Genomic DNA, 27,054 nt, shown 5'->3' with positions numbered 1-27,054 from the left:
ACCAGTTGGGTCATCCTTCTCGTGAGCAGACCCACGCACTTCTGAAGTCAATTGTGGTGCAACATCTTCACGGGACAAAAGCCTGGCCCATCCGGTATATGGCAACTTGTGAAAAATAAAAGATTCGCATCTTTATCACGCACACTTTTTAATTCTAATATTTCTCATGTCTACATTAGCCATTTTTTTTCCTTCTACAAATTTCTTGAGAAAGTAATGATTGTATATAGTTATAGCAAACGACCCAAACGAACTAAGTACTTCATTAAAAGATAATAAGTCTATGTTTGGTTTTAACCAATGTTGATATACAGATTTAAAACTTTTAAATTAAATGTAAAACAATGCAACTTAAAATGAGGATTAACTTTGCCAGTATTCTCAGTGTAATATAGTGCTGAATTCACTAAAAGACTGTTAAAACAAGGATTTATTTCCACTCTTCAAGAACAGGAGACAAGATTGTACCATGAATACAGCCAGGTATTCTGTGATGCTGATACTAGGAGTTTCGGTTGTGAATGTGTCTTTGAATCTAGCAGCAGGTTCGTTGACTGAAATATGGTCATGTTTATTTTTTCAACTACATCTAGTTATTGAAGAATTATTATATAAGTACGATACAGTTGCATTAACAAGCGCAGGCATTAGTCTGTAATTTAAAGAATATATAAAATGTGCTTAATAATAATGTTAATACTGAAGATTTATATTTTATATCTCTCTGAGAATATTGATAAATAAAATACATTTTAGAATACCAATATAAAAACATGAATAAAAATCTAAGTTTAAGATTATTTAAGATATTAATATCATTCATTTATAATTTCAACAATGCCTATATGCATTCAGTATAAAAAAATAAATACCTTCGCTTAAACACTACAAAACATACGCACTGACAAATAACACACACATACACATCATACAAATACACACATCAAACATACTAAAAACCATAGGCGAACTGCACAAAGATGAAAGAAAAATACAATTACGTCCGAGCTTACACCAACACACACATACATACTCCCAGGCTTACACCAACACACACACATACTCCCAAGCTTACACCAACACACACACATACTCCCAAGCTTACATTAACACACACACATACTTCCAATCTTACATCAACACACACACATACTCCCAATGTTACATCAACACACACATACATACTCTCAATCTTACATCAACACACACACATATACTCCCAAGCTCACACTAACACACACATACTCCCAAGCTTACATCAACACACACACACATACTCTCAATCTTACATCAACACACACACATACTCCCAATCTTACATAAACACACACATACACATACTCCCAAGTTTACATCAACACACACATACTCCCAAGCTTATATCAACACACACACACACATACTCCCAAGCTTACATCAACACAAACACACATACTCCCAAGCTTACATCAACACACACATATTCCCAATCTTACATCAACACACACACACTTACATACTCCCAAGCTTACATCAACACACACACACACTCCCAAGCTTACATCAACACACACATACAGATACTCACAAGCTTACATCAACACACACATACACATACTCCCAAGCTTACATCAACACACACATACACATACTCCCAAGCTTACATCAACACACACATACACATACTCCCAAGCTTACATCAACACACACATACACATACTCCCAAGCTTACATCAACACACACATACACATACTCCCAAGCTTACATCAACACACACATACACATACTCACAAGCTTACATCAACACACACATACACACACTCCCAAGCTTACATCAACACACACATACACATACTCACAAGCTTACATCAACACACACACACTCCCAAGCTTACATCAACACACACACACACATACTCCCAAGCTTACATCAACACACACATACTCCCAAGCTTACATCAACACACACACACACATACTCCCAAGCTTACATCAACACACACATACTCCCAAGCTTACATCAACACACACATATTCCCAATCTTACATCAACACACACACACACTTACATACTCCCAAGCTTACATCAACACACACACACACTCCCAAGCTTACATCAACACACACATACAGATACTCACAAGCTTACATCAACACACACACACTCCCAAGCTTACATCAACACACACACACTCCCAAGCTTACATCAACACACACACATACTCTCAATCTTACATCAACACACACATACACTCCCAAGCTTACATCAACACATACACATACTCCCAAGCTTACATCAACACACACACACTCCCAAGCTTACATCAACACACACACATACTCTCAATCTTACATCAACACACACATACACTCCCAAGCTTACATCAACACACACACATACTCTCAAGCTTACATCAACACACACATACTCCCAAGCTTACATCAACACACACATACACTCCCAAGCTTACATCAACACACACACATACTCCCAAGCTTACATCAACACACACACATCCTATACACACAGTTACACGCATCCACAAGAACACATCCACACTTCCGCCTACAACGTACCTAGAACAAGAGGCGGATCTGCAAAGCGTTAGAGGATATTGGTTAACCCTATCCACTGTTCTTCCTTTTGGAAACAAACGTGCTTTTCTACCATGCATTTGAACAAATGTAATTCTTATATTACAAGGAGTTAAAATATACGCAGATCATAGTATTTAAAAGTGGCGGGGGATGGGAGGTAACTCTGAAAAACTTTAAATTGTTCGTTTCAAACGTTTCCGAATTATGTTCAGCAATGACGAATATTACGTCATAGTCCTAACCTCTCTACATGACGTCAGGGAGTGGGGGCAGCTGAGCCGGCCTTAGGCATAAGCAAACTTAACAGCCTCGCGCAAGACTTAAAGAAATTTATTTTTAGAGAAAAACATTGCGAAACTTGGATCAAATCTCAAAAATAGCAGAACTCTCTGTCAGCTAGCCTAGGTTTAAGTCTTTACTATGATTGAAGGTTTATTCCCTAAATGTTTAAATCTACTTGTTAGTTAGACTACATAGGTTCGAAGACCATTGTTTCTTCAAAACGTTAGTTCTAGTCTGTTGTCCGTTAGGTGCACTCGTGTTATTGGCGCTAAATGAATGTAACTCTTTCTCTCCTAATCAACGATACCATCGTTGATTTTGACCTCATTAAATTAAATTAATGTTTACTTTTTTAAACTTGACTTTCAATTATATAAAAAGAGCATGCATTTCCCTTTAATTCTATACCAAATACAACATTTTCTGATAACAAACAACAAAGCTATTGAAGCCCAATCATAACAAGGTAGTGAAATAGTAATGAGCAAACTGAAAGAATTCCTTCCAAACCGTGCAAAAATAATTACGAAGAGAAAGAGTTAACTTAATTTGCTTAGATACAGGACCAACTTTTGTTTTTAACTCATTGCGTATTTTTCGGTCTTAACTTTTTTGTTTTTCTAATTCATTCGGGGCCACCCTATTCACTTCGCCTAAGGCCTCTAATGACCTAAGGCCGGCCCTGGTGGCAGCGGGCAAAGCTCTAGCTCGGGACCATCGTGGCGGGAGTTCGAAGCACACATGCAACATTAACAGGCATCCAAATTATTTTTTAACCCAATTATTGAAGAAGCTAGATCGACATGGCTTTGATGCATTTAATAGCGTCTTCGTGAAGTGCACTAAAGGACCACATTTCTGAAAACAATTGTATACATGGATAACTCCTGAATCCTCATGTGAATTGTAATTATCGACCTCGCTTTAAGACACTTACTGTTTGAAAATACTTGCAATTAAATCACATCTCTCCACACACACACACACACACACAAGTGTGTCACAATCTTCACACGCAAACACACACACATAAAAATTAGCCATCGACAAATCTCCACTACACAGGCGTCCGCTTCTTAAAGTAAGTCTGATAGGAGGATGTGAACTGAAGCCGTTTCATCTGTACTCTTTGATTGCCTTCTTTCTTGACTGAATGAACACATTTTATTTTTTAACACAATTTCTTTAATTGATTAAGACAAAGTGAGAGGTGTGATATAATAGAACCAAATACATCTATACTAGTACTAAAGAAGTGCTTAGACTCTTTACTTTCCGTAAATTCAGTTTTGAGAGTCTTTACTTGAACTACTTTGAGTGTTGTTATAGCAGGCTAGAAACAGTTGACTGAAACCATTTAAGCTCTTTCTTTTTTTTAAATTCTGGATTTGTCTACAATTAATGACCGATATTTTTTTTGAGCCATGTCCAATGCCAGATTTTCTCTGGTACTGATACTAGCAATTACTTTTTTGGAAGGTTTGTTGACTTTATACAATTTCGTATCAATGTTGATTACTAAACTTGCTATTTAAAATATTGATATAATAATAATAATAATAATAAGGCTTGTCCTCGAGTCCGAAGATTAATGGGGAATGCAGTATTTCCCGTAGTTATGCAGCCCCAGCTGTGACCTACATAATTTGCCACATCCAGTGCAAGCATAACCATTGTCCGCTGGTGGTCGATTAAGATTTTCTTTTCGCGTCTGCGTATGTCCTCGGCAGCGGATTTTTGTTTTTGTTGCCTGCGGCCTCAGAACCAGCAGCTGGACGTCACTCACAAAGGCCATGGTATACACAATGATATAATAACTATTGCGAATTCGATTAGTTTAAAAGGACTTTGTGGGTGAAATGCATTTTCAAACAATGACAATTACATTCAAAAGTTAAACAAGTGTTTAGTTAAATGTACTGTAACGAATCTCTTGGAGGCAACTCAATAAGGGATCAAGGTGAAGATGAAAGATGTTTATTACAGTGATAAAAGATGTCAGACGACCACATTGAACATACATGTCCGTCTTGGCCATCAGGTCTTTCAGCCCTTGTGCGCAGGATTCTCCTCGCTGCCTCTGTCTTCTCTATAAAGTTCACAGACCGTATTCACCAAGATGCCTTTGTGTAGTCGCTGAATGAACTCTTTATGTTGTCTGTTGTATTTATGTGTATTTTTCTGTTGTGTTGTCTTTATATGAGAAAAGAGTCCTTGTAATCACAACAAATTTCCGTAAGGATCAATAAAGCAGTCTTAGTCTTAGTCAGAGCTGAACATTTGATTGGGGTTATTATATAGATTGTTAACTATATCGCTATCGCTATTGGAAACAAATAGTGTTCTGTTTAGGCTTCTAATTTTACGGAAAAAAACATCAATAAGCTTTCCTAAAATAAATATTTTATTTAGTTCACAGTTTGATGGACAACATGGGTTCCTGTAATGATTTATATATATACCGGGTCTGCATGAGGTCATATTTGTATTGATCAACCATGGTCTTTGATAATTAGAATTTTTTAAAGTAATATGTTTTCCCTTTCAGATCTTGTGGTCTATAGGGCAGATGATGTAAAGGTCATCTGTTTCTTTGGCCTACTGTTAACGAAGGTGTCATATGGCCAGCACAACGACCAATCGCCTTTACTTTTCCCCAACTATTGTCAGGTACCCATTAGAGCCTGGTGAACTCAGAGGCGCCCGAAAATTAAAAATCCCAGTCTTCACCAGGATTCGAACCTCGGTCCCCGGTTCGGAAGCCAAGCGCTTTACCATTCAGCCACCGTCTATATACTTACATGTATTTTCTGTTGTATATTGACAGTTTGTACTAAAGGTAAATGCACATGCCCAGCCAACTGCATAGACAACTGTGATAACAATGGCACCTGCGTCTTATGTAACTCTGGTTACAAAGGCTCTACATGTGAACAAGGTACTTCAAATGAGTTTGTCATAATCAAGACACAAAATGAAATATTAACGTGACAAACATGTATGCCTTATGTTTTATGTATTATGTGTTTAGAGATTAAAAGCAAGTAATAGAATTTTTTTTTAAACAAAGCTTATCTAAGGGAAGAAACCGCTAAGTACTGCAATTTATCTGAAAATTACGGGTTTATCTCTCTTTCTGTTATATAAAACAAAATTAATTAATTAGTACTAAATGATTAACTAATTGGTCAATTTTTGGATTGATTCGTGTGTTATTATCGACTATGAATAATTGTGCAAAACTTAAAACTTGATCCGAGAATGGGAAGTGGGAGAAAAATACGTGGCAAAAGCCTGAAAGTTGCGCAATACAGACCTTGAGATCTACAGGGCAGATGTTAAGGTCCCCTTTTTCTTTGGCGAACGTTTGACAATCAGCACAATGATGTGATCAGCACAATGATGTGATCAGCACAATTATGTGATCAGCACAATGATGTGATCAGCACAATGATGTGATCAGCACGATGATGTGATCAGCACGATGATGTGATCTGCACAATGATGTGATCAGCACAATGATGTGATCAGCACAATGATGTGATCAGCACAATGATGTGATCAGCACAATGATGTAATCTGCACAATGATGTGATCTGCACAATGATGTGATCAGCACAATGATGTGATCTGCACAATGATGTGATCAGCACAATGATGTGATCTGCACAATGATGTGATCTGCACAATGATGTGATCAGCACAATGATGTGAATAGCACAACGATGTGATCAGCACAATGATGTGATCTGCACAATGATGTGATCTGCACAATGATGTGATCAGCACAATGATGTGATCTGCACAATGATGTGATCTGCACAATGATGTGATCTGCACAATGATGTGATCAGCACAATGATGTGAATAGCACAACGATGTGATCAGCACAATGATGTGATCTGCATAATGATGTGATCTGCACAATGATGTGATCAGCACAATGATGTGATCTGCACAATGATGTGATCAGCACAATGATGTGATCTGTACAATGATGTGATCAGCATAATGATGTGATCTGCATAATGATGTGATCTGCACAATGATGTGATCAGCACAATGATGTGATCTATACAATGATGTGATCAGCACAACGATGTGATCTGCACAATGATGTGATCAGCACAATGATGTGATCAGCACAATGATGTGATCTGCACAACGATGTGATCAGCACAATGATGTGATCTGTACAATGATGTGATCTGCACAATGATGTGATCTGCACAATGATGTGATCAGCACAATGATGTGAATTGCACAACGATGTGATCAGCACAATGATGTGATCTGCACAATGATGTGATCTGCACAATGATGTGATCAGCACAACGACCTTTACTTTCCCCAACTTAAGTCAGGTATCCATTAGAGATGAGTGGACTCAGGGCGCCTTAAAAATCCCGAAATTCAAAATTCCAGTCTTCACCGAGATTTGAACCCAGGACCCCAAGTTCGGAAGACAAGCGCCTAACTAAAAAAAAAGAGCTACAGCTTTAAGAAAAAACTACTTTGTAATTGTCTATGGTGACTGTGAAGATGTTAGCGATCGGTTGCGAATGATGCAGAATAGGTTAGTTTGGGGAGACGACTTCAGAGCGTAAGACTGAAAAGATGTGTTATTGTAGTGGGTTAGATTCTGTTCAAATGACTAATTAATATTCTTACTAAAATCAACTACATTTAATTAAATGTAATATTTAGTCTAGTTCGAAAAGAAGTTATTTAAAGTCTTACAAGTTAAGATATAATACGCCTACAGCGGTTTAGTTGTCTACCAGCAGTTTGGTGCTACAAGTCGATGACAGTCACCAACAGTAACCCAGTCACCTTAATTGTTGACTTTAAAAAAAAAAAGCCCTAATATACAGAAAAGGGGGTATATTGACAGAAGTTGTAGGCCTATAGATGGACCATTTAGAAGAATAAAGTTAGTGTTTGCACAGAAATGTTTATAATGTATACTAACCAACTTTTACAACAAACACTATATCGTTCATGGATGTAATTGTGTAGGATGTCCATTATATAATCTATATGGAAGATGAAGTTAAGGTTCTGTTTTCTTTGGCCAATGGTAAACGACCAATCGCCTTTACTTGCCCTAACTTAAGTCAGGTATCCATTAGAGCTAGGTGGACTCAGGGTCGCCCTAAGAATCCCGAAATTCAGTGTCCTCATCTTCACCTAGATTTGAACCAAGGCATATTTATTTTAAAAATTTAATAGACAAATAAAGGTTTGGGAAAGTGTGAATATATAATTAAGTATTAAGTTGCTCTTTTCTTACAACTGTATATAACATAAAACTTTGTGTTCCGTGCTTTAACAGTTTGTCCAACGTACAAGCATGGGGTCAATTGTTCCCAGAATTGTTCCAAAAACTGCCTCAATAAAGAATGCTGGCACCACAATGGAGACTGTAAACATGGTTGCGTGAATGGCTATTTCTCTACCAAGTGTCAACAAGGTAAATTCTTAGACATGTCTTGAAGAGATGTGGGAGAGACTTGAGCTTGGCTACTTATCAAGGGGAGCTCGAGGTTCGAATAGGAGTATGTTATTAATGTGTATATTGTTATTATTTGTAATTTTGTAGCCTTTTTACGTGCTTTCTGGCAAAAAAATTGACGCCCGACACGGAAAACCTTCTCCCAGATAACCCCCTTCCCCCTACTGGTCCACTAATGAGATTGGGCCATAGCGCTCTGAGCATGCTAAAAGCTTTAAAGTTGCGCCATACAAAAAAGGGAAAGAGTAAAATTCTCCTTTCAGACCTTGAGATCTATATGGAAGATGAAGTTAAGGTTCTGTTTTCTTTGGCCAATGGTAAACGACCAATCGCCTTTACTTGCCCTAACTTAAGTCAGGTATCCATTAGAGTTAGGTGGACTCAGGGTCGCCCTAAGAATCCCGAAATTCAAAATTCTAGTCTTCACCTAAATTTGAACCCAGGACCCCAAGTTCGGAAGACAAGCACTTAATCATTAAAAGAACTTTAAAAGAAAAATACTATATGTAATTGTCCTAACAGTTAGATTGAAGATGCCGGAGGAAATGCTTCCGTCGCCTCAGCGTGGCACCTCCGTGGAAACGTCCACACTGGGAAGCGGAAAGGCTAAGAACGTGAGCAAACAGGGCTCCCAGTGAGCTACCACTGTATGCTGTAGCAAGTGTACAGTGTACGTGGTGGGGGATGTGAGAAAGGCTTGCTAACCAGTCCAAGACCCCCCACCGCTTCGTTCCCCAACGGCGCCATACGGGTGGTGATGGTACCCCCACAGGTGCAGTGGCACATTATAGGCATAGAAAGGCCCCTCGTGGGCTCGGCCTCCGGCCTCGCATGGGACGGGGGAATAAATGCCATTGGCTCAAGGGACCATGTCCCACGACCAGACGGATGTGATTAAATGATCATCTAGTCGCAGGTGGACTACAGACAGAGGGGTTGGTGAAGAGCCGATTCCTAATCCTGGCCATGGGATAAAATCCTTTCCCGGGTCACACGGTTCACAAAAGGGATGCGGTCATCTCGAACCATAATAATAATAATAATAATATACAAGCTATTTACCGTATTCGAATTCAAACAAAATGATTTATTACCAATAATTAATTGACTAATTGGGTTTTTTATTTAATGACTCATGTTTTGTTAGGTACAATAAATAATTGTTTCAAGTATCAACTTGATGGGAGAAGACGTGAAGGAGAAATAGCGGTAACAATTAGGGGGACTAAACCCAACAAGTGTAGCCATATTTTCGAATACTGAAGGATTAGTTTCCTTTGTTGCTATCAAATAAAATAATTAACTACCAGTAATTAATTGACTAATGGACCTCATTCACCAATCGTAAACAAACAACATTTAGTCACGTGATAATATTGATAAAACGACGGGGAAAAAAACTGTCACGTGATAGACATTGTGGATTAAAAATTAGATGCAATTTGTATAGAGGAGATAGATAATCACTTGGCTAAATGTTGTTTGTTTACTGTTTACGATTGGTGAATGAGGCCCATTGGTCACTTTTTATTTTATTAGTTCATGCCTTGTCTACGCCAATGAATTATTGTGCAAAGTTTCAACTTGATCCGAGAATGGGTGTGGGAGAAATGTGTGTAAACTTTTTTTACCAGATAAACAGCCAGACAGAGTGAGTTGATATAAGCTTTTTTTTTTTTGTTTTAGAAGCTAGCTATTTATGGATATGTCTCCATAATTATAATACAACGCAAAATAAAAAAAGTACACTCTTGACTACCTTGCGATCTAAAGGGCAGATGATGTAAATGCCATCTGTTTCTGTTGTCGACAGTTAACGAGGGTGTCATGTGGCCAGCACAACGACCAACCGCTTTAGTTCCCCTCAACTTTATCAGGTACCCATTAGAGCTGGGTGGACCTAAGGGCACCCTTAAAGCGCAATGCAAAATACAACAATAAAAATATTTTTTTTCGCTTGATAAGAAAATAACAAGAGACAATGTACTTTTTGTTAAATCATAATGTTACTATATTACCTTTTGTGAGGCCATGAAAATATTTCTTGAAGTGCATTTCTTGCTTACAAATAACTGTGTCTCTGTCAATATTCTATCTGATTGCATTTAAGGCTATGGTGTATTCGCTTAGTAAAGTTTAGAACAGTGTTTCCCAAACTGTGACCCGCGGAACCCTAGTGTTCATCGAGGCCTGAAGAGGTGAACCACAATCTACTGGAATACTTAACTAGTAGTCCACCACATGAATTAACCTTTCTAAAAAAAATAACCAAAATGTTCCGCTAAATACTCAAAATGTGCGAAGTGTTCCGTAAAGAAAAAAAATTTGGGAACCACTGGTTTAGAACAGTGTAAGTTTTATTGAACTGAGAATCATACAATACAGAGTAATGACTCTAATTCAGTTTATAAATTCATTAAATTGAATTATGTACATATTATACTGTTCAACAGCCTGCCCCAAAGGCTGTTTCAATAATTCATGCAACATCTCGAATGGACTTTGTAAAAACGGCTGTAAAAGTGGATTTACTGGAGACAAATGTGATCGACGTATGTCATTTTTATTTTTTCATAATTTTAAATTATTTTGAAATACTTGTTTTCATTATTAATCTTTTGTTATGAATTACAATATATATACACTATACAAGTATTGTTCTCTAGCTAAATTATTACATGTGATGTTTGTAAAATGTTTTACATGTTTCGGATGTTCCTTCAGAGTTGAAGATAGATAACTTCCTACTCCAAACCTCCAGAAAGGACGACGGGGATGGGAGCGGGCAGGGTTTGAACCCTCGACCGTCGATAAATCCGAACGACAGTCCAGCGCGCAAACCGCACGACCAGGCGGCCAATTGACAATGGAGGTCAGGTCTTTTAAGTCATTTGGAAAGTAGAAAAAGTCATGGCCTCTCTTTTCCAGCCCTGAATGAAAACTTGTTTACTGGGATGTTTTTATTGCAGCTATTGTTTCGCAGGGCTCTTTCTCTGTCGAGGTGTCAAACCAACATATAAACTTATCTGAGATTCATCTACACAAGAATATTGTCAAAGTGTTCAGATCTTTCCCTCAGTTGAGTTAAGACCAAGCGTTACAGAAGGCCTATAAGGTCTTGACGTGTAACGTGGCGAGCTATTGGTCTAAACAGTCAACAGTCTGCAACGTCGCAAGTCACTGCTAAGGCCTTCTGTAACAACTGGTCCGGAGGAAATTCCAGCTACCCGTCGCCTCAGCGTGGCCCTCCGGTGGAAACGTCCAGGGGTGGATCTGGATAAGCAAAGAACGAGTAGCGAACCAGGCCTTCTAGCAGGTCTCCCTGGGTGAGCTTTTTTTTTTTTTATCTCACTCGGGGTGGGGATGGAACACGTAACCTGCAACCCTGTCCAAAAAGTCCGCCACGCCGTTCCACAAAAGGGGTTGTCATCATTTCCGGATTGCTGGCTTGGCGATCCTTGCACAGTGGCGGTTACATTATAGGAATATGAGACAAGCTCCCCGCAGTTAGCACTGTCCTTGACACTTATAGCGGGTGACGAAGCTCGGGGACGGTGCGCTGTGTACGCGGCACGGCCCGGTCTGGCCCAGTCAATCGATATGGCCGTCTAACGCTGGGTGCCCTCAGACAGGACATGGGATGAAGAATCCCAATGTCCAGGCCTGGTGGTTGGATAAAAGCCTTTCTAGCTACCAACGGGATGAACGGCGCCTGTCGGCGCCAATTCCCTACTGGACTTCATTGAAGGTAACAATTGGTCTCTGTTGAGTCCATGTCCATCCTGCCATCATTGCTTCTTGGTCTGCAGATCTCCTCCATGTTTACTTTGATCTTCCCGCCTTTTTCTTCCCCTGTGGGTTCCAGTTCCAGTCTAGAGCCTGTCTTCTAATGTCTTCTGCTGTTCTTCGCATTGCTTGCACTTGGGGGGGGGGGATTTACATAACTGATTGTAATGGTAAGAGACATTACTCAAATTACTACCAATTTATTACCAAGCAAATTATGAAACGATCGTCACGCTTGAATGAAAAAAATAATAATAAAAAGTGGAGGTGAAGAATATCAACACGGACATACTGCCAGAGGATACAGATGGCACTTTTAGTCAATTTCCCATCCTTGTTGGAAAGAAGACATGTTTTTTCTTCTATCGTATTATAGTCAATGGAAATAAATTCATTATAGAACAACTCATGAACACGGACATTGAACAGAAGAAAGTGAATAAGAGAAAAGAGAGTGACAATTATTTTGCTGTATAGTTTTACTTCAATAGTTCAAGCAGGAATTCCAGAAACCACTATGCAGCATTTGTACTGAAGTTCTCTCTAACGTATGACTGGAGGCCGAACAAACGTCCGAGCTTTGCCGATAACGAAATTCAGTAGTTAAGTTTTGAATCCTGATGAAATTCAGACTTGACTCAGACGACAAATACCACAATAAAAACATATATAGCTATATATAGCTTCTTATTTTGGTGGCTCTCAGAATCGCCAGAGTTCTGAAACTTCACACCATTACAAGGAGTTATTGTCAGCGGCCAAAGACATTGCTCGTTATTATTGGAGCCAAATTTATTAATAAATTTAATGCAATTTGCATACCTAATGACACCATTCGCAGGAGATTAATTGACATGTCTTCGGATGTTAAGGGAATGATGCCTACTTCTTTTACAATATTTAGCAACCAGCTTGATGAATCCACAGGTGTTGTAGATTCTTCACAATTACTAGTTCTGGTATACTTAAGATATATACATAATGGCGATTTTAAAGATAAGTTTCTATGTAAATCTCTGTAAACGACATCTACAGTGACTGATGTAACTGAAAAAGTTGGTTAAATTTGAAAAAGTAAAAGACCTCTTGGAAAACTATTTGTGGTGTCAGCAAGATGGTGCTCTAAGTATGATAGGATGTCGGTCTGGATGTCAATGTTTGCTACAGAATGAGTCACACAGATGGTGCTCTAAGTATGATAGGATGTCGGTCTGGATGTCAATGTTTGCTACAGAATGAGTCACACAGTTGGTGCTCTAAGTATGATAGGATGTCGGTCTGGATGTCAATGTTTGCTACAGACTGAGTCACACAGATGGTGCTCTAAGTAAGATAGGATGTCGGTCTGGATGTCAATGTTTGCTACAGAATGAGTCACACAGTTGGTGCTCTAAGTATGATAGGATGTCGGTCTGGATGTCAATGTTTGCTACAGAATGAGTCACACAGATGATGCTCTAAGTATGATAGGATGTCGGTCTGGATGTCAATGTTTGCTACAGACTGAGTCACACAGTTGGTGCTCTAAGTATGATAGGATGTCGGTCTGGATGTCAATGTTTGCTACAGAATGAGTCACATAGATGGTGCTCTAAGTATGATAGGATGTCGGTCTGGATGTCAATGTTTGCTACAGAATGAGTCACACAGATGGTGCTCTAAGTATGATAGGATATCGGTCTGGATGTCAATGTTTGCTACGGAAAGAGTCACCATAAGAATCCATTTTAACTCATTAATGATTCATCGACATCTATTAGCAACGTCAATAGCAAGGAATCTAAATATTTCTCTTAAATGTTAGTTACACAATTTTGGATCAAGTGTTTGCAGTCAATCTGTTCTATATGACACATTTTCTAGACTTCCTCTTCCATTTCCAACACCGTATCTTTGTGAAACAGGTTTTTTTTTTCTGCCTGTAATTGATCAAATCTAAATGCAGAAATAAATTCCTAATCTAGTGAAATAAAAACAAGCTTAACCTTCGCACTGACTTTGACGTGTTTGAAAATACTGTCTCAACAGTTTCCATGATTAGTAATACTTTTTAATTTATAAAATATGTACGTAACGTGACTATTATAAACACGCAATGAAAAGTAAATACATAAAAATCATAAAATCTGCTTTTTAGCAATTAAAGCACAAATTTATTTTACAGTAATAAATAGGATATGTTTATAACAATTACATTTACATCATGGATGTTAGATATATACATTTTGATAACCATTTAATATCATTAGCTAAATCACATTTACTTAGACCTATAACACATTTTTTTTTATGGTTGGGGGTCGCCCCCTAGTGAAAAATTGAATAAGGGGGTCTCGGAGCTAAAAAGGTTGAGAACCGCTGTCTTAGCCTGTCAAAGGACGTTTGTTAGCTTGCAACATTCATGAATTGTGTACTTCTACTTCCACACAGCCTGTTCAAACGGCTTATTCGGAACCAACTGTAGGCAAAACTGCTCATCCAAATGTCTGAGCAAGAAGTGTTATCACGAGGATGGGAAATGCCTGCAAGGATGTGAATCTGGTTACTATGGTAACAGCTGTTCCAACACCTGCCCGCCTCAATGCTTTAACAAAAGCTGTAATCAATCAACCGGGAGTTGCCTCCAAGGATGTAACGCTGGCTATCAGGGACCATTGTGCCACGAAGGTAATAATTATATGAGATTTAAAAAATAAAAGGATTGCAGACTTCTGCTGTACTATAGTAGTTACAGCTATCTTTTATACATTTATATCTCTACACCTCCTTGAAGCGATTATGATTACTAAATTAGTCAACAGATTTTAAGCGTTACATTTTTAAAACTGAAATTCGCAAAAGTTAAGATTTTTCTGAATGATTAGCGAATGACGTATATATGCAAATTAATGACAGTTAATTAGGCCTATTTTATTATCATAAGGTAAACAGATCCTTTGTATTAAGAGATATGGCTAAATATGTGGAGTTTGTCCCCTTAGAAAATTGTACAAGTTATTAATCCCACACCCACTCTCATATCAAGTTGTAGCTTTCGACAGTTATTTATTGTATCTGACAAATTATGGATCAATTAAAATTAGTCAATTAATTATTGGTAATTAATTATTTTGTTTCATATCGAAAAAGGGGAAATAAATTTTACATTATAGAGTGATATAACTGTAAATGTGTTGTTTTTACCCTTAGTTTAGATATATTTTCTTGTTAAGTCTTTTTATATTTTGCTTGTTTTAAATTATCGAGTTAGGTTAAGTTGAGAAAACCAAAGTTTTGACTAACGGTTGAACAAAATGTCTGGCGTGCAGCATAGCGTCCATACAAATCAATTTCCCATGTGCCGAAAGAGAATGTCACTGACCTATATGTGACAAGTCAAAAACTCGCTGTCAGAGTCACTCAAATTTATCACAGCATTAATTATTATTTTTCATTATTTATTTATTTTATTTTAATTATTTCCCCATCCTACCTCCAAATTATTCACCCGCCACACCTTTTCCTCTCTACCAGGCTAGACTTAGTCCACCACCTTGGAGAAAATTAGGCCAGTCCTTTCATTTATCTGCCCTTGACCGGGGCAAAGATAGACACGTTCTCTTTAGTCTTATCCGCGGATGTCCGCCGCGATTGACCCCCCCCCCCTTGGGTGGAATGTAGGTCACTCTTCCCCCCACGTCTCTCTTTGATCTAAGAGATTACACGGGTCAACATACCGCGTGATACACCAAGGTGCGGCTCTTGTCGGACTTCACCCACGTGTAAGCTAATTCTTAGCCTAGGACATTTCCTGTGTCCGCTCACATTTTCCAGGCCTTTGTATATAAGGTAAATTAAATAAAGTCAGACCCTCTCTTTCTCATTCGAGCCGAGCTATCGAGTCTGGACTATATCACTTATTCTTTCTCCTAGAGGAATACCTGGTGGTAAGCCGAACTTAATCACAAGTTCCATCTTAATTACTCTGTGTATATTTCAATTGGATTTTTATCATGTGTATTTTGCTTAGTTCATTTATATTTAATTAGTGCATTGTGTATTTCTCACTGGCGTAAGTAGAAAACATAAACATGTCCTATATATTTAATTATGGACTGCATTAATCTATTAATGCTACGTTGCTCAATTGATCGTTGATGCAACCATGTATATATTTGTACATCTTATTTTATTTCCTGTATCTCGGTTAAACGCCTTGATAATTTTACTAGCGCACTGATACTGCGTCTAGTGAAGAAATATGAATTACCCCCCCCCCCTTTCTTTGTGTATTGAATTATCTCCCCTGTAGTCATTTCAATCTTACGAGAGTTGCGCCCACACCATTCAAGCGCGCTCCATTGTTCTCGACCCACGGTCATATGCAAACAAAGCGTCTCGGTCGATGACCACCGCCCATTCACCCCCCCCCCCCTTTTTCTTTCTCTATCCACCTGTGTTGTTCATTTGAGATTATTATTTCCCCTTCTAGGTACATTTTTATATTATTACTTTCCCTTTTATGTACATTTCTATATTGCTACTATCTGCCATCTATTTTCCCAAATCCCATTTGTCATCATCTTCTCATTGTGCTCTAAAGCAATTTCACCAATCTGACGAATGCACCTCAGTCGAGGGCATCGATAAGATGCATGAGAGACATGTCCTAACTTGTCTTTATTTATCCGCAGCCTCCCTCAGGTGTCTGCCTATTTGCTATTTGCTGTTTAGTGTCCACACGACCCAACTCAACTAGTAATCAGATCACTATTGCCTATTTATCGGATCACTTACCTGCCTATTTGCCTACTGGCCTATCTATGTGTTTAGTGCTAATCAGCGCTGCAATTGCCTAGTTGCTATCAAGAATCACCTATTGCCTAGTTACTGGATCAACGATCCATTTACCTGCAGTTGTGCTTAGTGCTATTCAGCGCTGCATTTGCCTACTGAGATCTACCCAACTCTACTACTTGGCGCTATCGGCATTGCCCGCCTATTCGACAACCCACCTGTCGAGCTATTAGGCGCGACGTCCCTATAGAGTCAGATCTGTGCGAGACGTCATAGCTACGCCAACCCTCTGCAACTCACTGGACATATCCTGTTACTCACACTGCCCACGGCAGATCAGCTCTGCCCGCAGTAACCTTGTGCCCACGGTATCCGGCCACCCGCCATACTGTGCCCACTACAGATACTAGAACTTGGGACTGAGACTCCACAAGAACTATATCGCCGGCGTCCCTCTACCCGCTAGAGCGCCACCTCCAGCTGCAGAACCTCAAGCCAGGACCCAGCCAGCTGCGACATCAACAGGACAACCAGCTAAGTCAGAGGACAAAGTGACATACTCTCTTATTATGTGCAAGAGTGATGATTAAACATAGAATATACCAGAGATAGATGCAAACCCTCCCCCTTTTTATTATTATATGTATATTTATGTAAATAAATATTCTTTATTTTAACTTTTGTATCTATCTTTCATTGCTTTGTCTCGTTGCGTGTCTGCTCCCGATTCACATGCTGATAAGTGGGGGTGTGATAGCATTAAAAATAATCATCCCCTAGACATAAAACGTGCCAAACACACGTCACATTTCCCCACCTGTCACATTTTGGCGAGCCCGTCCGTGGATTTAACCCATTAGTACAGCAGGCACGAACAGGCAGCAATAACTAAATTTCCTATCAATATTTTTTCTAAGAATATTTATAAGTATCATCACTTCGCATTTTCAAGAGTGTCACTTCTGTCATATTTTATATTTTATATTTATTGCATTTTATTCGTAATATTTCATTGCAGGAATTTGTGATTAACATAGGCAGACACCACATTCCTTTCGCACTCTTTCCTATAACCGGCGACTCACTTTCGCTAACCCACTTTCTTTAAGTCTAGCTCAATCCCATTATCCATTCTATCTGCCCTTCCACCATCCCAGCACCCCTCATCGCCCACCCCTCATCATTATGGCCAGCGGCACACGCTCCAAAGCGGACTCTGACATGAAGCAGAGAATGGCTGAATGGAAAGATTTCGCAGCCACCTTATTTGACGATGAGGCAGAACGGAAAGAATACGTGAGAGCACAATTTGAGGCACATAAAAGAGAAGAAGAAAAAAGAAAGGAAGACGAAAAGGAAGAAAAAAGAAAGGAAGACGAAAAGGAAGAAAAAAGAAAGGAAGACGAAAAGGAAGAACGAAGATTAGCAAGGGAGCATGAGCTAGCAATGAAGGAAAAGGATAATGAAATAGCTATTGCTAGAGAAAGAAAGGAAGCTGAAATAGCTATTGCTAAAGAAGTCACAGAGCGAGAAAGAGAAAAAGAGCAACAAATTACAGCGAGAGAAAAGATAGCCGCGGACAAAGAGAACGAGGCCGCCCGCCAGGCTTCTTCCGAGTCTCGCCCGGCTAGCCCAGCATCCTTTCAAAGTTCCTTGAACGGTCTACCCCACATGCCAATGGAGCACTTCGACGACAAGACAGAGAACATCGAAGTTTATCTTGTCCGCTTTGAGGAAGTAGCACGCTTTTACGGTCTGCCAGAGGAGAAATGGTGCTTCCGGCTATCCCAATGCCTCCGAGGCAAAGCCTACGAAGTTTACTCCAAACTTCCCTCCGGCCAGCGAGAAGATTATGCAGCCCTCAAACAGGCGCTACTCGTCCAGTTCGAGTTGACCGCCGAGGCCTACCACAAAAAGTTCAGAAGTTCCCGCCTCGAACGCAGAGAGACCTACGGCAACCTCTGCGAGAGGCTGGACAAGTACCTTGTCAGGTGGCACGCCCTCAGCCAATTGCCAGAGACTTTTGATGGCCTAGCATGCCTCATACTCTCTGAGCAGCTGTTGGAATGCATGTCCCCAGAGGTCAGAGTTTATGTCAAGGAGCAACAAGCAACAGCTCCCGCTGACATAGCTTCCGCCGCTGACCGGTACTTGAACGCCCGTAAGGACTTAAAAGGCAAAGCAACCGCGACAGACCAGCAAACAGACCAACCAACTTCTCCTGCTCAATCCAACCTCGCTCCTAAAACTCCCCAGCACAACCAGGCACCAGGTCGGCAATCAGCCCCTCATAGCCACAATAACCGCCCCAACCACCAGTCTCGCCATAACCAGACCAACTACTCTCAGCGTGACTCACGTCATAGCGCGCGTGACAGTAGACCCACTCCACAACGGCAGCAGCAGGCCCCACGGACCCTATTTACGGTGACGCCAGTCTCTCAACCCTCCGCGATCGATCTTTCTGACCAACCGGAGGAGGACACATACTTCGTCTCCACGATGGCCGTGGCTCCTCAACCCACTGCCACTGAACTCGGCCAACCAGAACTCCCACCCGTGCCACCTCACCCCACCTCTTCTCCTCCGGGAGTAGAGAACATTCTGGCCAACGGTGTTGAAGTCTTGGGCCTTTACGACTCAGGCTGTTCGTTCGGCGCGGTTATAAATAGAACGCTGATTGACCCATCGGATCTCACTGGTGGAACAGTGACAATCCAGTCCATAGACCGTGGCACTCCTCCGCAGGTTCTACCTGTCGCGAGGGTACACGTGGAGTGCAGATACGTACATGGCACCATTGACGCCGCCGTAATGGACACGCCAGTGTATGATTTCATTCTAGGCTCCAAATATGTCCCTCTTGGAGTAGTCCATAAGCCATACTTCTCTCTGCCCGTCGGTAGATCGACGAAGCAGAAACGTGGCAGCAACCAGCTGGTTGGAAGCCCTGGTCGCCTCGCTAACACGCCTAGTCCCGACTCATCAGCGAAGCTCAAACCGCCTTGCCCTGGCATTGACTCTGCTAGGAAGTCACGAGTTAAGTCATTTACCCGCGCTCGTGAGGGTCTACTTGACCCATGCTACTCAGCCAAAATCATGCAACATTCCTCTGACATTGACAGTGTCAGAATGCCCCGAGATAAGATGAACCCTTGCTCTCGTGGACTCACTCCTCTTCATGGCTCCTCAGCCACCATTCCGAATCAACCTCCCCCTGGCAATGATAGTGTCAGGAAGTCACGAGGTAAGCCGAACCCTCGCGCTCGTGAAGACTCTTCTCACCCTGGCTCCTCAGCCACCATTCAATATCAACCTTCCCCTGGCATTGACCGTGTCAGGAAGCCACGATGTAAGCCAAGTTATCGCAATCGTGGGGACGTTCTCCGGCAGAACTCCACATTCTTTGTCAGGCCTCTCTTCCCTGACATTGATCGTGTCAGACGATACCGAGGTAAGCTGACTACTTACTCTCGTGAAGAAGCGCCTCACAGCGGCTTCGGAGGTAAGCCCCAACGAGCACACGTGCCTCGGGCACCCCGCCTAAGCCCCAATCACCCTCCCCAATCCGCCCCAGGAAGGAATTATTACTCACCCAATCGCCCAATCTACTCTCCCAAGCAACTCCATATGTTTCACTCAGGTGACTACATACTCAAGGACGGAAAGTAGACCACGGACAGACTTGGACAGACTCTCCTCCTGGCATAGATACCCCTTTATTTTCTCAGATTTTTTTTTCTAATGCTGTGATGACAACTGATCTTAAAGTTTGAGTGACATCAGTCTGCTCGCACTTTATGGATCTTTCTGCGATAGATCCATCTTGGCGGCGGCGTATGTGACAAGTCAAAAACTCGCTGTCAGAGTCACTCAAATTTATCACAGCATTAATTATTATTTTTCATTATTTATTTATTTTATTTTAATTATTTCCCCATCCTACCTCCAAATTATTCACCCGCCACACCTTTTCCTCTCTACCAGGCTAGACTTAGTCCACCACCTTGGAGAAAATTAGGCCAGTCCTTTCATTTATCTGCCCTTGACCGGGGCAAAGATAGACACGTTCTCTTTAGTCTTATCCGCGGATGTCCGCCGCGATTGACCCCCCCCCCCTTGGGTGGAATGTAGGTCACTCTTCCCCCCACGTCTCTCTTTGATCTAAGAGATTACACGGGTCAACATACCGCGTGATACACCAAGGTGCGGCTCTTGTCGGACTTCACCCACGTGTAAGCTAATTCTTAGCCTAGGACATTTCCTGTGTCCGCTCACATTTTCCAGGCCTTTGTATATAAGGTAAATTAAATAAAGTCAGACCCTCTCTTTCTCATTCGAGCCGAGCTATCGAGTCTGGACTATATCACTTATTCTTTCTCCTAGAGGAATACCTGGTGGTAAGCCGAACTTAATCACAAGTTCCATCTTAATTACTCTGTGTATATTTCAATTGGATTTTTATCATGTGTATTTTGCTTAGTTCATTTATATTTAATTAGTGCATTGTGTATTTCTCACTGGCGTAAGTAGAAAACATAAACATGTCCTATATATTTAATTATGGACTGCATTAATCTATTAATGCTACGTTGCTCAATTGATCGTTGATGCAACCATGTATATATTTGTACATCTTATTTTATTTCCTGTATCTCGGTTAAACGCCTTGATAATTTTACTAGCGCACTGATACTGCGTCTAGTGAAGAAATATGAATTACCCCCCCCCCCTTTCTTTGTGTATTGAATTATCTCCCCTGTAGTCATTTCAATCTTACGAGAGTTGCGCCCACACCATTCAAGCGCGCTCCATTGTTCTCGACCCACGGTCATATGCAAACAAAGCGTCTCGGTCGATGACCACCGCCCATTCACCCCCCCCCCCTTTTTCTTTCTCTATCCACCTGTGTTGTTCATTTGAGATTATTATTTCCCCTTCTAGGTACATTTTTATATTATTACTTTCCCTTTTATGTACATTTCTATATTGCTACTATCTGCCATCTATTTTCCCAAATCCCATTTGTCATCATCTTCTCATTGTGCTCTAAAGCAATTTCACCAATCTGACGAATGCACCTCAGTCGAGGGCATCGATAAGATGCATGAGAGACATGTCCTAACTTGTCTTTATTTATCCGCAGCCTCCCTCAGGTGTCTGCCTATTTGCTATTTGCTGTTTAGTGTCCACACGACCCAACTCAACTAGTAATCAGATCACTATTGCCTATTTATCGGATCACTTACCTGCCTATTTGCCTACTGGCCTATCTATGTGTTTAGTGCTAATCAGCGCTGCACTTGCCTAGTTGCTATCAAGAATCACCTATTGCCTAGTTACTGGATCAACGATCCATTTACCTGCAGTTGTGCTTAGTGCTATTCAGCGCTGCATTTGCCTACTGAGATCTACCCAACTCTACTACTTGGCGCTATCGGCATTGCCCGCCTATTCGACAACCCACCTGTCGAGCTATTAGGCGCGACGTCCCTATAGAGTCAGATCTGTGCGAGACGTCATAGCTACGCCAACCCTCTGCAACTCACTGGACATATCCTGTTACTCACACTGCCCACGGCAGATCAGCTCTGCCCGCAGTAACCTTGTGCCCACGGTATCCGGCCACCCGCCATACTGTGCCCACTACAGATACTAGAACTTGGGACTGAGACTCCACAAGAACTATATCGCCGGCGTCCCTCTACCCGCTAGAGCGCCACCTCCAGCTGCAGAACCTCAAGCCAGGACCCAGCCAGCTGCGACATCAACAGGACAACCAGCTAAGTCAGAGGACAAAGTGACATACTCTCTTATTATGTGCAAGAGTGATGATTAAACATAGAATATACCAGAGATAGATGCAAACCCTCCCCCTTTTTATTATTATATGTATATTTATGTAAATAAATATTCTTTATTTTAACTTTTGTATCTATCTTTCATTGCTTTGTCTCGTTGCGTGTCTGCTCCCGATTCACATGCTGATAAGTGGGGGTGTGATAGCATTAAAAATAATCATCCCCTAGACATAAAACGTGCCAAACACACGTCACATTTCCCCACCTGTCACACTATAAAAGCTTGCATTTTTCTAGTATTAGAGCTTGCAGCAATGTATGGTAGCTAGACTACAAGTGTAATTTATAAAGTCATTTTACGTCCAAGAATTAGATTTGAAAAAGCTTTAAAAAATGCCAATATTTTTCCTCTTAGTGAGAAAATAATCCAAAAAACTTTCCAACGGAATAGAGTCAATTTATTGAGCATAATTTTAATAATAGTGAATCATTTAGAATTCGACTTTACTGATTGGATTTAAAAAACAAATTATATGTAACAGCTTGTATACGAACGATGTATGGTCAGAATTGCTCACAAAGTTGTTCCCAAAACTGCGTGAATCAGACATGTGGAAATGTGAATGGAAACTGTACAGATGGATGTGTCGATGGATATCTAGGGACCCACTGTAATAAAGGTAAATACAAACGTATATATTGGAAGAACAAAGGAAAAAGTAATTATGTTTCAGTTCTGCTGCAAAATATTTATTATTAAGAGTAATGTAACAATGTGCAGATATCTCGATGTGTTGTTATGCCGGGGATTTTACTTGAATTCAATAGTTGAAAAAAATGACGATCTAGAATCACAATTGACGATTCTTTGATAAAACAAAACTCTGGAACTTTATTAAATACAACGTAAGTACAGCTTATGTACAAAATTACAAATCAATGAGCATGAAACATATTACAAAGGCTTTAAATCAGAGCTTTCAGAAACGTGACTGTCTACTAACAAATATTTTTTCGTCTGGCGTTACTTTCTTACTCTCGCCAATTCTCTGGCGCTAATTCTTTTAAAAAAATGTCTTTGTTTAATTTCAAATCAACCAATAGATTTGCAACATCATAATCACGTCCCTTGGGTAAATCCTGACGTGCTGTCAAGTGTCTAAATTTGAGGGGTAAATCCCGAGACTCATGTCGAGGGTTTATATTACTTTTAAATGTGAAATGTACAAATGATTCTATAATGTTATCTGTGACAAGTAACAAAAAAAAACCAACTAAAACAAATGAAAATTATCTTATTCTTGGTAAACTAGTTTCACGACAAAACCTCAAAATATCTAGGTGTTATAATGACAAGTTATCGTGGAATCCCCATATTGATAAAACTATTAAAAAATCGAGCACAACATTAGTGTTTATTAAAACATTAAAAATCGAACAAGAACATAACAGTAAAATGCTTAATTAACTTTAGTTAGGCCACTATGTGAATACATATCCTCTGTTTGGGACCCCTCAACTCAAGAAAGCATAAAGAAACTAGAACAAATACAAAATAGAGCAGTGAGATATATAACAAATAAATATTCAAATTAGATTAGAGTAACACCATGAGTAAGATCACTAAACTTAGAGACACTTCAGGACAGAAGAATAAAAAGCAAAGTAGCTATAATATGTAAAACACTGAACCAGAATTTACAAATAGAAAAACAAAACGTAATGAATCACACAGAAAGACCTCAAGAAAAAGGCACATTTCTTATTCCATATGCTACAAATTTGTACAAGTGCTCCTTCTTCCCTAGTGCCATTAGAAAATGGAATGGGTTGCCTAAATCAGCAAGGAAAACCACCGGCTTTTAGAGTTACTGTCATTGATTAACATGCATGACTAGATTATAATGTTAGAACATGCATCCTCTGTTTGGGACCCCTCCACTCAAGAACACATAAAGAAACTAGAACAAATACAAAATAGAGCAGTGAGATTTAATAACCAAAAGAATATTCCAATTTTATTAGAGTAACACCATTAGTAACCATTTTGACAAAAAATGGAAATCAGTTTGCGTAAATGTTTCTAAAATATGGTAAATAGTCTTTTGTTACTATTAATAGTGAATAGTTGTAAAAATGGTGTATTTTTTATGAAAATACTGCTTGCATAGTTGATTTAAAAAATACATTCTTCGTTTTCAAAAAATAAGTACAGGCTACTTGATCTAACTACACACAGGCTATTCTCACAAATTAAAACATTGAGGGGTCCTCCATGACAAAGGTCAAATGGAGTCGCCCATACAATAAGTCACATTAAATCAAATAAAACAATATCTAATTATGAAGATACTGTCAACTTGATTAAGACCAACTATCATTGAATCAATCTGTTCAACAGTCTGCCCCTCTAACTGTTTGAATAAAACATGCGACATCTTGAATGGATACTGTAAACATGGATGCAAAAATGGATTTACTGGACCGCAGTGTGATCAACGTAAGTTCTTGAAATTTAAATTATCAAAACCAATTTTGAAACTGTGTTTTTGCCTTATATTACCTCACTTAGTCTAGGCGGTACAGCACCGAGTGCGCGTTATATTTTTTATTCTCAAATCAAGTTTAAACTTGCCACAGTCTGGCTCAAGAAAAACAGGTCGCCCCCAGTAATTTAGTTTACCATTATATATACAAAGAGGAGATAAAACTTGCAATACTGAGACATGGCAGCAATTCAACGGTTCTCTTGTTTACCCCTTGTTACTATTGCTTCCCTGCTCCCGAAGCACACCCACTGTGCTCTGCTTTCCAAAAGTAGGTTTGGAAACATATTTATTTTTACACAGCAAGATTGCAAATTATTTCATTGATCTAACAACACTTAATTCTTGTACGCAATTCTTTTTTTTTTAAGAAGACTACGTTCAGTCATCAAAACCTGTTAACTTCTGACACCAACTAGATCCTTTTATGCCTGTTTCAGTGGGGGCGAAACCATTTTCGGACGGTGGGAAGGGAGACATATTTTCCCCCACGCGTTTCGTGTGCCACATGACCCCCCCCACCCCCCGTTAATCGCTTAGACGACCTGATGAAAAGAGCATTAAAAAAAAACACACTTGCAACACTATCATATTTAAATGAACTTTTCTTTAACAAAAATGTCTCGATAAAATCGGAAAAATCTTAGAAGACAACAGCCACCCGCTTCACTATAGCGACATTTGTCTATTATTAAGACTAAAATCGAACCGTACAAAAACTCGTTGGTTCCTCATTCTGTCAGCCTGTATCAGCGCTACTCGTTGGCCAGGGAACAAGGACCAAGACCTCTGAATGTACTCAATGAACTGTTTATGTTTCAGAAAAAGAATCCTTGTAATCTAGACAACTTTCCAACAAGGATCATCAAAGCAGTCTTAGTCTTAGTCTTAAATCTAAATGTTGGAAATATTTTAAAATAGAGAACAGTGAGAATTACCCACAACTGTATGGGAACTATTATTATGTTCTTGTTCTTGTTCGTTCTTGTTGTTGTTCGTTGTTAAATGTCGATCTTTGTTGTTGTTGTCTTATTTCGTTGTTGTGTTCTTCTTGTTCCTTGTTGTTGTCATTGTTCGTTGTTGTTCTCGTTTGTTGCTGTTGTTGTTGCTCCCTGTTGTTGTTCTTCTTTTGCGTTGTTGTTGCTGATATTTTTAGTTGTTGCTGTTGTTATTTTGTTCGTTGTTGTTGTTCTTCTTGTTCATTGTTGATTTTGCTGTTGTTATGTTTTTTCTTTGTTGTTGTTGTTCCTTTTTTCATCGTTGCTGTTGCTTGTTTTCGTTCGTTTAAGTTGTTAATGTTCGTTTTTTTTGTTCGTTGTTGCTGTTGTTATTTTTGTTCGTTGTTGTTGTTGCTTTTTGTTGCTGTTGTTGTTTTTGTTCGTTGTTGCTGTTGTATTTTTTATTTGTTCTAGTTGCTGTTCTTGTCCGTTGTTGTTGTTGTTGTTGTTCGTTGTTGTTGTTGTTGTTTTTGTTCATTGTTGTTGTTGTTTTTTGTTCATTTTTTTTATTGTTCACTGTTGTTGTTATTGTTGTTCGTTGTTGTTGTTTTTATTCGTTGTTATTGTGTTCTTCTTGTTCGTTATTGTTGGACTGTAGATGTTGTTCCTCATGTAGATCCATGAACCTGTCTAATTAACAGCCTGCCCGTCCAACTGTGTGGATAAAATCTGTGACTTGACGAATGGAAGCTGTACACTTGGATGTAATACTGGATATACTGGACTGAAATGTGAGCAATGTAAGTTCCCATTATAGTTGAACTCAATACTT

The 27,054-nt window shown here is 39.7% G+C and overlaps 1 protein-coding gene across 1 annotated transcript; it reads left to right on the top strand.

Annotated features, from left to right (window-relative positions):
* On the top strand, positions 1-27,054 carry LOC106068410 (multiple epidermal growth factor-like domains protein 10). Its single transcript, XM_056005916.1, has 8 exons — positions 1-94; positions 449-545; positions 5,688-5,798; positions 8,196-8,333; positions 10,829-10,927; positions 14,592-14,828; positions 25,140-25,238; positions 26,924-27,054. Exons 2-8 carry the CDS (start codon positions 470-472, stop codon positions 27,037-27,039), a joined length of 876 nt encoding a protein of 291 aa, XP_055861891.1. The 5' UTR covers positions 1-94; positions 449-469; the 3' UTR covers positions 27,040-27,054.

This window comes from Biomphalaria glabrata, chromosome 12 (genome assembly GCF_947242115.1).
Source record: "Biomphalaria glabrata chromosome 12, xgBioGlab47.1, whole genome shotgun sequence".
NCBI classification, from domain to species: domain Eukaryota; kingdom Metazoa; phylum Mollusca; class Gastropoda; family Planorbidae; genus Biomphalaria; species Biomphalaria glabrata.
This window is presented reverse-complemented; position numbering and strand designations above follow the sequence as displayed.

Bases quoted from the DNA above. Each gene is read 5' to 3' on its own strand.
- LOC106068410 (XM_056005916.1), top strand. From the start codon at position 470: ATGAATACAGCCAGGTATTCTGTGATGCTGATACTAGGAGTTTCGGTT. The intron at 546-5,687 runs GTTCGTTGACTG...GTATATTGACAG, and splicing joins GTCTTTGAATCTAGCAGCAG to TTTGTACTAAAGGTAAATGC. The intron at 25,239-26,923 runs GTAAGTTCTTGA...TCTAATTAACAG, and splicing joins TGGACCGCAGTGTGATCAAC to CCTGCCCGTCCAACTGTGTG.